The sequence below is a fragment of the Poecilia latipinna genome, unplaced genomic scaffold, assembly GCF_001443285.1.
Source record: "Poecilia latipinna isolate Pla-1442-1.1 unplaced genomic scaffold, P_latipinna-1.0 Scaffold488, whole genome shotgun sequence".
In the NCBI taxonomy this organism is placed as follows: Eukaryota; Metazoa; Chordata; class Actinopteri; order Cyprinodontiformes; family Poeciliidae; genus Poecilia; species Poecilia latipinna.
In genome coordinates, this window is record NW_015113104.1 from 146,537 (window position 1) to 159,854 (window position 13,318).

The window sequence follows — 13,318 nt, forward strand, 5'->3', positions numbered from 1 at the left end:
ACTTCAGCAGTTGCTCCATGATAGGAGATGATACAAAGTCCACAGGTGGAAGCACACACGATTTAGCCACAAAACTAAACTTAGCACAGAAACTACATTGAGTTTGGTCAGTTATTTGTTTATTCTAACGATGCGTATTAGCAGTACATCTTATACCACTGGGAAACCTGTTTATTTCCCTTTAAATGGTGTCATATTTGAGCAGCAGCGTTTGGTTTGTGGGTTGAGGCCATGAAAGAATTGTTAAATCTTCTCTGCCAATCTCTGTTGTTTGTTATTGTTTACTTGATTAGTATTTTGAAGTATAACGTAATGTGTCAGGTTGACAATTGCTATGCATTGGTTTGGCTATGAAAACTATTAATAAATGCCAAATAAAATAATTAAAATAAAAATTGCTACACCGGTCCACCATCTGACTATCAGCAAATAATAGTCAAATAGTTTCCAGTCTTCGTTATTGTTTTAAGAATAAATGCCTGATGGGGCTTGAAATAACAATAGATGAAGGATTAAGTTCAGCACTGACATTCTTGACCAGCTGGCTCTGCACATACATAAAATAAACACAGACAATTTCTCTCAAGTATAAGAATATTTTTGACAAAAATAATTCAACCTTCCAGTTAAAGTACGTCAAACAATGAACTCACTGAGCTAGTGACTCTCAGCTAAACTACTAAGTAAAAATTAAGAAAATAATGAAAACTGATACAATATCAAAATGCATTTGAACAGTGACAACAATCGGATTAAATGATCCAATGTTGTCGCAAGTCACTAATAACTTTAGACGTTCTTTAGAATAGGGGAATCTCAGTGAGTGGAGTGGAGAATGAACAAAGGAAGTCGTGAGGGTGTGATCAGAGGGAACCTCTGCAGCGGCAGGCTGGGGTAGCAACGTGGGACTGGTGCACACGAGCAGCGTGTAGGGAGCCCATGGCTCCTCTTCTCCCAGCTCTGGGAAGCGCTTTCTGGCCTGGGGCAAGCATGATCAGAAAGACCGTGGGGCAAGCATTGGGTTGGACAAGCAAATGCAGGCAGCATGTGTGGAGCTGTGGTTCCTCTTCTCTCAGGACACTGTCTTTGATCCTGCCTACTCAATCGTAGTAGGCAGGATCAAAGACAGTCTTTTTTGGGGGGGAATCTATTATTAATTTGATTATTTTTGCATAATTTCTAATATGCTTGCTCACACTTATCTTCAGCTGGAATATGGCTGCCGGTTAGCCAATTGCAAACCGCTCAGTTTTGGTTCCAGGGTTTCTTTGAAGATGAAGTCCTATTTTTTTGCCAGCAGTGAAGGGTGTCATGCACTTGTCTTCCCGATGCAGTCCTTGAAAGCTACAGAATAAGAGATAAAAACGTCCTATTCTCCAAAGTCTGGTTCACCATGTCTAGTGATCACACTTTTCCAGGTTGTTCTCTGTGTGTAATTCAGTTCTTCGTGGCTGGGTTCCAACACAGAGAAGCTTCAGAACACAACCACCTGGTAACTCCTTCTCATGCTGGTCATCAGCTTGGTTACACAATTCTGTAGGATGGAATCCCCCATACCCAGCATTTGCTGCAAATAAGACGATGTATAGTTGTTCTTGGTCTGGGGTGGACAGCACTTTTAAGTTTATACCCACAAGTGTTAATTGGTGCTGGGGTCATGACTGAAAACAAACCATTCCATCCATGCCACACTTCCATATTCCGCAGGTAATCTCTGCTATATTCAGCTTTGTTGGTGTATTTTTCTCATGAATAGAGTTGAGGTCTATAAGAGTACATTTATATGATTGCCAGTGTATAATCAATCCACATCCTCAACCCTGCAGCTCAACCCACAATTCAATTATTTATTGGGAAATAAACAGACAATAAATACAACAGAGTAAGATTTAATGTCAAGAAGATTTGTTGAAAGAAAAAAAGAAAGAAAGAAAGAAAGAAAGAAAGAAAGAAAGAAAGAAAGAAAGAAAGAAAGAAAGAAAGATACAAATATGTCCTCATTGTTCGAAATATATTTGGCAAGGATGTTTTAAGCAATATATAATTTTGTTAATGATATAAGTTTTCAGCACGAGTAAATCATTTGGGCACATAATCATTAGTGAGAATCTGCACTGCTCTGCTTCAGACTTGTAAATGTCTACTGGCTTCTCTGTTGTCAAAGCAGGAGTCGGGTTTGACAGAGAGGCCAGTGCCCGATGCTCTTTAGTTCACTCCCAGTCGGTGCTTCAGAGAAGAAGGAAGCTGAGGAGGAGAAAGACTATCACTGGCATACCCAAACGGGTACAACAGGACATGGGTATGTTAATGCAGATACATGTAGGTTGATGTTAGGATTCACATGACTTATTCACAGTTGCCACATCATGAAGAAAATGTATATATACTTTATTTCATTTAATTTCAGACTCAGATGAATCACCTGTGGCAAGAGAGCGTACAGTGATCATCCACGCCAATTCACATCAGCTATCTCTCTGTCAAGAGGACCTCTCAATTAGTGGGCGTCTCCATCACACTCGTGACTCTGGCTGCCAGACAGATGATTTCCTTATAGCATGTATGTTTCAGATCACAAAGTATGGAGAATGTCACTGCAAGTTAAAATTTGAAATAGGGAAAGATATTCTTAGCAGACAAGACTGATTGGTAATTGTTTGGTCTAGCCTTTAAAATCAATGCCGTTGCTTTGCTAGAATAGAGCTATCTGTTTACATTCATCTTCGACTCATATCTTTTGGTTCAGACAGTGAAAATAAAAACATCTGTGATTCTCTCTTCTGATTCTACCTTTTAGGTACAGCTGCTCCCTCCAGAAGGCGTATTAGAGCTCAGCGCAACCATCAAGGTATCCCTGCCTCTCTGTCCCATTCTACGGGTAACATTTCCTCCTTGGGTGACCAGTCGGACTCAACATACACAACAGCCTCTACACATGGTGGCCGCTTACGCTCACGTAGCCTTCCAAGAGAGGGCGGCCGTCTAATTGACAGTGATGAAGACGATGATGACAACTATGATGATGATGATGAAGATGAGGATTTATCACCTTATGAAGCAGAGGACTTCATTCCATCCGGACCAAGTCCAAGAATGAAGATGATGATGATGAAGGATGAAGAAGAGAGTACAGATGATCAGGCAGCCCCTGAGCCACTGCAACTTGGAAGCCTAAAAAGACTGCAGAGGTCTAGTGAAAGAGACAGGGGCGGCGGAGGAGGTGGGAGTCCAGAACATAACTGGATGGAGAGGGGTCGTTCTCGCTTGCCCCGCAAGGCTGACATGGGTAGCTGTGAAATTTCATCCAGTTCTGATACTTTTAGCAGCCCTATTCATTCAGTGTCTACTACGGGCGTTCTAGGCAGTCATGTGGACCACAAGGAGGATCACCAGTCGTCAAGTGGAAACTGGAGTGGCTCCAGCTCCACCTGCCCCTCACAAACATCTGAAACCATCCCCCCTCCCTCTTCTCCACCCCTGACAGGCTCTTCCCACTGTGATTCAGAGTTATCACTTAATACAGCACCCAATGCCATTGATGAAGGATTTTCCCTGGATCCTTCCTACCACTCTGACCTCAGGCCCCAGAGTCAAGGCCACAGATCAAGCTCTTTTACATCATCAGCCACAGACCAGCTAGATGATGCAGGGGTCAGTACAGCCAGCGAAGGGGAGTGGACATACCCCCAAGACCAAGATCAGACCGATCCAGATCAAGACCCAGATCCCACCCAAAAGCTAAGAGAAAGCCACCAGTTTCTTCAAGAATACAGTTCAATGGAAGGTCTTAATGACCAAACATGTTTCAGTAAACAGAAAACAAATGCTGAAAAAGAACCTGGGTCTCATTACCCATCTGATACAGAAGGTTTCTACTCATCCTCTGTGAATCTTGGGGAGTATAATCAGACCTACAGAGAATACACATGTAACTATGCAGACCTAGGGCCTGATTGTCATCAGTCCAACACTGTGGCAAAACGATTATGTCATGGAGGTTATCCTCGGCCTCCACTTGAGTTCAAAACAGGCACTATGACTTTAGGGAGAACTTGCCGTCCTTTAAGGAAATCAAAAATCAAACCTCCACCACCCAAGCGAACATCCTCACTAAAGGAAACCAATAGTAGTGTTGATGTTGGAACAGACACACAAGCAGATAAGGATCAACCAAAGATGGTTAGTGAGCAAGAACTTACCTCGTCTTCCACAGATATGAAACTGGAACTGGACTTGGAACTTGGAGGAGCTCCAGAACCATTACAGTCATCTTGTCTAGTTGCAGAGTCTTTAGGAACTTGGGGCATGGGACTGGGAGGAGCCATGGACATAGTAGAGCCCATGTCCTTTAGCTCTGCAGATACGCACTCATTTAAGGATGAAGGTGCTGTGCAGTCTGACTATGCAGATCTGTGGCTTCACAACAGTGAGCTTAAGTCTAATAATGGTGAGTACGCATCAATGTCTAACTCAAGCACAGCTACAGGCACCACTGTTATGGATTGTATGAAGTCACCAGACAGCTCTTCCTCTTCCACAGAAACGCAAATCCAGGCTGTTGCACAGACCTTAGAGTCCAAGGAAAGCAGTCCATCTCTCCCATCTGGAGACTTTAAACTTGGGTCACCTGAGAAACTGGCCGGCCTAGCCTCACCATCAAGTGGTTATTCCAGCCAATCAGAAACCCCAACATCAACCTTACCCTCATCTTCAGCAGCCTTCTTCCCAGGACCACTGTCCCCTTCAACTGGCAAGAGAAAACCTAAAGTGCCAGAAAGGAAGTCATCTCTCTCTTCCTTGCAACAGTTTCCCAGAGATGGGGCTTCCATTTCATTTTGCAATAAGAGAGATCCAGACTTTCCACCTCCACCTTCTCAACTTGATCTCAATGTTCTACATGGAGGCTATGTGAGACACACTTTATCCCACCGAGGATACCACATGCACACCCTTCACCACAACAAACACAGAGTTGCAAATGTTTTGTCCGCTGGACCAAAAATAATGGTCCCAGAGATAACCAATACCAACCCACCACCAAGTTCAGGATCTGCTTTAACAAATCCAGGCTCAAACATTTTGCCAGTTACTCCATCAACAATTCGTTCAGTGCAGCTTCATTCAGTTAGCCAATCTTCAGAGCCGCAGAGTACTTCCACAATGTACCAGGACACCGCGAATGGAACTGAGACTGTAACAAGGCCAAAATGTCCCCCAAGTGGTTCCACCCTGGCTCCTCCCCCTGTTAATACCAGGCCTCTCCCTCCCAGAAGGCCACCTCCCAGACCCCCATGTCATGATCACACCTCTTCTCCTGAACGTTCACAGCCACCTCCACCTGGTCGCCATCCTGATGGACCTCCATCGTATGAAAGTCTGCTTCTAAGGCAGGACCGGTATGGACCAGGAACCTTTTGGGCCATGACTGCCTTCAGAACAAGGATGGACCCTTCATCAGACATCTCTGAAGACAGTTCACCCCTGCATAGACCAGTTCCACGTGCTCCACACCCCTCACCTGTGGATCTCCACACTCATATTCACTCACACACAGAGTTCAGGGGGCTCACCCACTCAACACATGCACGTTCCGAGTTTAGAGTTTTGGGGGAGCGCTCGTTCTCCCAGGATGACGACGAGGACGAGGAGGAGGAGGAAGAGGAAGAAGAAGAGCAGGTAAAAGAGCCACAGAGGGCTGCATGTTCCAGAGGAGGAATGCGATCGGACCACCCTCCTCCCCCAGCCTATGAATTTGTTGGGGGATCCCACTTAAACTCAGGGCCATGGGCTAGTCCTGTCAAAGTGCCTGGTAACACAACAGAGGCATCGCATCCTTATCTAATCAGCGATGCAAGGAAAGGAGGACAAGAAGTGCATGAAGAAGAGAGGGAAGTGATATCAGGTGCTACCAGAAGTGCCCATCCGCACCAACTCCAAGAGAGCAAGGATGACTCCACCACTCCTGACACTGAGGATTACTTCAGTAAAGGTAAGCTGAAAAACTAAATCAAACTAAAATAAGTTTGTATACTGCTTATTACAGAACATAAACAGTGCACTGGGTGGGGATCTTGCTTGTAATGGTTTTGAAGCAAACACACATTATGGTGAAACCAAATCTTCTGTGTCCTCATAAGGTAGATATGCTATTCTCCTCTGTTAAAAATTGTTTTCTTTCCCATTTCAACTTACGTTGTATTGGATCCAACTTCATATTAGTCCAAACATTGTCTACCCACCGAATAAACCAGTCCACTGTGGTGATCTGCCAATGAGCAAATCTCATTTTAAGCACAAATTTAAAGAATATAGAGTAGTATTTAGTAAAGAGCAGTATGTTTTAGCATCTGTACTCAGACAAACAGAAGACATATCAAGGGGATGTTGTGTTTGACAGATTCCACACCAAGTGACAATTCACTTTCCCCTCTGATGGATGACACCAAAGTGGATGACGACATTATTATTACATCCCCTAACAAGAGTCGTACAACAGAAGACCTTTTTGCCATGATACACAGGTATTTGTACAGTTTGCACTTAGATTGCCTTTACGTGCAATGCAATGTAACTTTAGACTATTTCAAGTGTACGAAGAAGTTCATGTTTATTCACTGACAATGTTCCTTTGTACTATTTTGTAATTTCTTTATTCAGATCCAAAAGAAAGGTCCTTGGCCGTAAAGATTCAGGAGACCTAAACGTGAAATCTCGTCTTTGCCCTGTGTCAGCTGTAACCCCCAGTAATGTTTCCACTGGTGTTGTCCCTCCAGCTCCTCCTCTTAACTTTCCTGCTACTTTAGCCAATGCTGTTGGGTCACAGAGAGCTCCTGTTCCAATTTATCGTAGTGCTAAGAAATCCAGCACATCCAACGAGGAGTTTAAACTTCTTTTGCTAAAGAAAGGCAGCAGGTCTGATTCTAGCTACCGCATGTCGGCGACAGAGATTTTGAAGAGCCCCATTACCCCTAAAACACCAGGGGAGTCCCTTCAAGAAGGTTCAATTAGACAGGCAGATGAGCAATCTTCTATGCCTCAGGAGCCCCCAATCTCTGGTTTGGACCCGATCCAGATACCAGGCCTTTTTCCTCGGGCCAACTCGGAAAGTTTCACTCCCAAAACACTCCCCATGTCAGCTGCATCTCGACAGGGACGTTCTCGGATCCCCCCGGTTGCCAACAGCAGTCGCTACAGTACACGCAGTCGCCTCTACACAGCGCCCATGCAAGCCATTTCAGAAGGGGAGACAGAAAACTCAGATGGGAGCCCTCATGATGATAGATCGTCATAAAATGACCTGATAAGAACTTTTGCCCGTTCTTAGCTGTTTTCTGGATTTTCAAAACCTGCACTTCTCCTTTTCACCGGTGGAGGGATTCCTGCAACGTTTCAACTCTGACTGTTGCTGAAATGCACTCAGCTAAAAGCTAACTGTTTAAAAGTGGCAGACTGTTGTGAGATAGAGAATCATTAAAAGATTATAATGAAATCCTGAAAATATATCTAAATACCTTATTTAGTGAAGAATAGTCCCCTTCTTTAAAAGTGCAAGGAATATTTTGGTTGAACAGGCCTTTTTCTAAAAATAAAAAAATAAAAAAAATAAAAAAAATCTCAAGTATTTGGAAAATGATAGGACATAATATTGTGACAAAGTGAGTGTGCATGTAGAGGCACATGCAATCTTTACTAATATTTCTACTTTTTGTGTTTTCAATGGTGCGGGTGCACGTATGTCACTTGGGGACTGATTTACTACTTCATTTAAAAATTCTTTCCACATTTTGTATTCTTTCAACCTATGGTGCCCACTGCATCAGCCAGACTTCCTAGACTCTACTCAGTATTCCTGCCAACAAGCAAAGTCGGTTCGATGTGGAAGTCACTAGCAAGAGTCTCAACTCAGCACCAAGTTTTTTATTATATTTACATCTGCAGACCTGCCATAAAGTATATTACAAAGAGCCAATCTTATATTTGTCGACTAAAATGATATCCAAATACTAACATGATGCATGTATTTTTGTAAAGATGCGCCTCAGAAAATGATAAGACTTCAACTTGTTGCATGACCTATGTGGAAAGAATCCCTGACCCTAGTTTCTGTCAACATTTTTGTACTTCTTTTGTATTACAGGAGAATCGATTACGTCACTGCGAAAGATATGAGTTGCATTTACGCTACATAGATCAAAACAGATTTTTCTTTGAGTATCGAAAAACAGAAGGAGCAAGGGCTTGCACCTATTTGTCTATCATCCAGGCTAATTTTGGACAATCGCACAGTGGCCTTTCTCCTACAGAGTTGGTTGTGGCAGGGCATTTGAAAGTCCCTGAACGTATAAATTTATATGAAGCTACATGCAAAGTTTCACTAAAATTAAATCTCACACTTGTCAAAAGCTGACATTAAAATTTATTGCTCTTCCCAGCTGCTAGCAAAAGTTGCCATTCCAGAAAAAAAGGAAATGTGTGTTTCATTGCAAATTTAAGTGAACCAGTGAGGGCAGATGGTGAAAATGCTTTAGAAGGACTTCAATCTGTTGGACTAGAGTTTAACTTGGTATGGTTTCACAGATCCAGCCTCGTTTTGCACTTCGTGATACACAAGAATAGAAGAAAGAAAGATATATCTTATAATGAAATCCATGTATATTTGTACTGAATAGAAAGCTCTTATCTATATTGAAATTACGAGAACTTTTATGGGGAACCAATCTGCGTGTAGCAAAGAACAGGTCTCACTGAACATTACACATGATTTCCTTTTTTTTTTTTTTAGCAGTGTACTGTTCGCCTCTCCTTGTTGCCTCTCCTTCATTTGCACTGACCCAGTAGCATTAGACAGGTGAAAGCTCAACCCCAGTGGCCAATAAACCATTCTGATTTATACTTCAAATCTAACATATCATGATTTCAAAAAGAGAGAAGACAATAATAGACAACAGTACGACATAACATTGATGGTTAATCTATTACTGCTGCAAGGGTAAGAAGAGATTTGCCCTTTGAATAAATATACCTATGTGGAAAGCTTGAACTCTCACCTGCCTACCAGAAAAAAACACAACACATATACTTCTTATGTTTAGAGACCATGCTTCAATTGAAACCATTCACTGTATTCTGTGAATACCTCAGAAATCATGTCTGTTTTATCATGATAGATAGATAGATAGATAGATAGATAGATAGATAGATAGATAGATAGATAGATAGATAGATAGATAGATAGATAGAACACAACTGTCTGAAACTCAGCGAATCTAATGCAGAACTGACACTGTGTAAGATGGAGAGCGTAAAAAAGCTGTGAACTGACTAGAATTTTACATTCATCAAATTTTTAAAGCGCACTTGTTCCTGTCCACTGTTTTATTTGTTGTGTTTTTTTAATCGCATGCAATAAATAAAAGGGGGAGGGGAGGGCGGGGGAGAGGGGAGAGGGGAGAAAAGAAAATGACAGCACCTATTCATTATTTTTATCTGCAGGATTTCTCCACAATAAAAAAAAAAAAGATTTAGTATTTTCTGTTTAAATGTCCAGTTGAATAGTGTGTTCTATAGATGTACAAACTGTCTGGCTGATTCTGTTCTGTATAGTTGTGCTCACACACAGGGGTTTATCATGTACTGTATATCTCCTCACTGGACAATCACGCATTTAAGAGACTGTAAAGTAATGGATATAGGATCTGTCTGGATGGTGAAACTGAACAGCTTTGGTGCTGGGGCTCAGTCCCCCTGGAGCTGTGGAAGTGAGAAAGCTATTTCCTGAAGAAACCAGTAAAAGTGTACATCTGGACCATCTGCTTTGGATGACATGTACAAATAAGTGAAAAAAAAAACACAGAAATGGAAACGGAAATATCAATGCATAAACACGTGGGTCGGGTGCCCTGATCAGAAAGTCATTGTCTGTTTGACTCATAGTTGAATTTTGTTGCTCCAGCAAACATTATTATTGAACATCAATCTGAAAATATTGTAACATATTTGACCATTTATTTAGAGGGATTTGTCCATACTGTACTTCCTACTGGTACGGTGGAAATATCTGACGACTGTTTCTTTAATTTTAAAAGCAGTGAATGGAAGATTTATTAAAACCTTTTGATTAGGGATACAGATTTTGATGCATCCTTGCAGGCTCGTTACACTGTAATATCGGAGTCCTGAGAAGCTTGGGAATAACAACATAAGGATAGAAAACTTTATAAAGTTTATTCACAACTTTGAAGTATAACAATAACCACATATTTTTCTTCAAATGTGTACAGTATGGAATATTACTAAACAAACTAAAAATATCTGACTGAGCAGAAAAAAAAACTGTAGGCAATGATAAAACAATAAAACACACACGCGCGCACACACACACACACACACACACACACACATACACACACTAACTGTTTCAATGTAGTTCCATGTTCAAAACTAGCTAGAACTTAACAGATTTCAATCTCTTTTGTATTTTTGTATAAATCTGTAAATATGTTTTTGAAGGAGAAAAAAAATCATTGGAAATTCTTTCTTTTGTAAAATAAATAAATAAAAGATTAAAAACAAAATCTTGTTTTCTTCTTTTATGCCAATATTTACAAGATGCTGCTTTGGTCTTTCACCTTTTTTTACTGTGATAAACGTTATGCTATTTATTAATTCATTTATTATTTTTAAAGATTTCTAAGTGTTTATTGTGGATTTAAAATAAATGTCATCCAGTTTTGTCCTTGGCGTGAAACAGAAAACCTCTTGTTTCACTATTTGCTCCCCATGAGAACAAAGTGTACTAGCACAGCATTTACACTAGATGGCAGTCTTTTCTTTTATTAGTTCTAGCTAATATATAAACAGAAAATCAGGTGAGATATTTTCAGTAGGGCAAATGACGGGGAAAAAACGTGATACAAAGAATTGAAAGAATATGACCGCAAAAGTGACTTTTCAAGTTTTAACCTGAAAAATATGTAGGCCTAAGATTAATATTTAAGTATTTTTAAGACAATGACAGCAATAAAATCTGACTCTTGTTGCAGTTAAGCAAAATTCATCATAATTCATTAGATTATTTTGAATTTATGATCTTTTATTACCCTCATTAATTCATTTTTCAAAGTAGGTATTTAACTATATAAAAACATAAAATTGACTGTTACATTAGTCTTTGTCGACAATAGTAAAACCAAATATATTTATGTTAATTCAGTTCATATGTTAAAAGAAGTGATAAATGTCAGAGTACGTTAATAAACACTGCAATGGCAGAAATAGTTTCGTCCTCGTGTCTCTGTAGTCCCACTGCTGTGTGTTCACGTGCATTCACAACATGCACGACAATGTGGACTACGTTTAGCAACTTCAAACTTACTTAATCCTTCCTCCGACACTTCCTGTCCATGTGCCGTTTTGACGTGAAGAACACTTCGTGGTTCAAAATTACCGAAGAACTCAAACCACTAAACTTCATGCGCGGCTGAAAGCTACAGCAGAGCCAGTGGGGCTCCACAAGGCTCAGTGTGTGGAGCGAGGAAGACTCACCGTCTCGCCCCTTATCAGGTTACAAATGAACGCTCAACAGGTATGTTGGTACACGGAAGAAGAACCGACAGGGGCCCCTCCTGCTGACCACACCAACTTCTTCCAGATTAGCATAGCTACCCTGAAAACAGCCATGATCATTGCGACTTACAGATAACCAAATTAGCTAATAAATAAAGCTATTGCCTACCGACTTAACGAAAGACGCTAAAATGCCACCAGTAAGCCTCCCCTCGCCTTTTCCCCCCCATTCATTTATTTTACATTTTGTCACATGCAGTAAATTTAAGAGCGATTGTAAGCGCAAATCAGCGCATAGTTGTGATATAGAAGAAGACAAAGGATAAATGATTCTAAACGTTCTCGACAATGTAAGGACAATGAAATGATGTAGACATAAAATCCAAGAGATGCAATATTGTTGGATGCAAACTGCAGTTAAAACCAAAGAAAAAGAAAAACACTCTTCTGGATGACCAGTTAACTGCATTATTTTCTGCTGGTCATTATAGTCTAGTCTAGTTTATAATCTCTGTTACCTCACTCCAGTTCACTCCTCTTGATTCCAAGATATCCTTTGCCAGCTCCTTTGTTATCTCTGTCAATGAACCTGCAGCAGTTTCTTTTCTTCTACAGCCAATATTTTGGTTTTTAATTTGATTGAATCAAGACAAATACACAAATGCGTTTACATGCTATATTGTGACTGCCAAAATCCAAAATGTCTCCAAAAACAAGGGAGATCAGTATGAGACAGAAAAAATATCAATGTAGTTTGTGATTGACGTTGTAGTTGCTGCAAGTGACTTGGATATGTGTCAGGGTTAGGTTAGTTCAGGACATCCATTTTCATCCAGCATTGTTTCAAGCCTGTAAAACATTTTATTTATGAATTTGACTGTATTTTTTATTTTTTATTTATTTTTTTTTTGCAAACTAAAGTGAACAGCTATTTTCTGGCAGCATTTTGTTGACTTATGAAGATCAGCAAGTATGTGCCTTTGTGTCCCATCATATTTTACTCAGTATCACCTAAATTGTCTGTGTGTGGATGTAATTCAACAGATTATAATCTGGAGACTTAAAACCTCGGAGTGTCACTAAATTTTGAAATGTATCACTGTTTTTAAGGTCTTGAAATATGTCTAATACTTGTAAAAACATTTCAGCAAATCTCTTTATGAATTATCCCAAGTTGGTGATTCATAAATAAAAAGAAAAACATTTTAAATAAACCATAAATGGTGAATTTTAAATAGGAATCAGACTGTTTAAACACTGTAATCTAAGCCTGTGCTACATTCTGGCTGGCCAGCAGCTCTTCCCACAGTGATGGAAGTACCTGTTAGTGCCTTGCAGAAATATTCAGCCCCTTTGGATATTTTGGTCTTTTGCTGCCTCACAACTTGGAAATAAAATGGATTGTTTTAGGGTTTACGTCATTTCATTTACAGAACATGCCAACGACTTTGAGCATTTCCTTTTCTCTATGTTGTAAAGCAAACTACAAATAGGACGAATAACAGAAAACTTCAGTGTGGAATGCATTACTATTCATCCCCCTAAATTTAGAACATGCATGTGTTCATTTTCATTTTTTATACATATATGTCTGTTTATTTTTTTATTTTACTTCACCAATTTAGAATGTTTTCTGCTTCATATGCAAATTAGATCTTTTTATTTAACAACAAGTTATAATGCAACAAAAATAAAAAATAAAAAAGATGCGAGGAGGAGAAAACTACTTTTGCAAGGCACTGTTGTTTACCGC

At 40.2% G+C, this 13,318-nt stretch overlaps 1 protein-coding gene across 6 annotated transcripts in view; it reads left to right on the forward strand.

Moving 5' to 3' along the window:
* nhsb (Nance-Horan syndrome b (congenital cataracts and dental anomalies)) overlaps nucleotides 1-8,167 on the forward strand; it is a 56,588-nt gene extending 48,421 nt beyond the window's left edge. For 3 of the 6 annotated variants that reach the window (XM_015039831.1, XM_015039833.1, XM_015039836.1), the window contains 5 exons: nucleotides 2,165-2,299; nucleotides 2,408-2,560; nucleotides 2,798-5,989; nucleotides 6,398-6,521; nucleotides 6,658-8,167. In XM_015039831.1, the coding sequence (XP_014895317.1) occupies nucleotides 2,165-2,299; nucleotides 2,408-2,560; nucleotides 2,798-5,989; nucleotides 6,398-6,521; nucleotides 6,658-7,291 (4,238 nt within the window). In that variant the 3' untranslated portion in view covers nucleotides 7,292-8,167. The remainder of the gene's footprint in view (nucleotides 1-2,164; nucleotides 2,300-2,407; nucleotides 2,561-2,797; nucleotides 5,990-6,397; nucleotides 6,522-6,657) is intronic. The other 3 variants (XM_015039832.1, XM_015039834.1, XM_015039835.1) reach the window with 2 other exon arrangements.
* The last annotated feature ends 5,151 nt before the right edge of the window (nucleotides 8,168-13,318 follow it).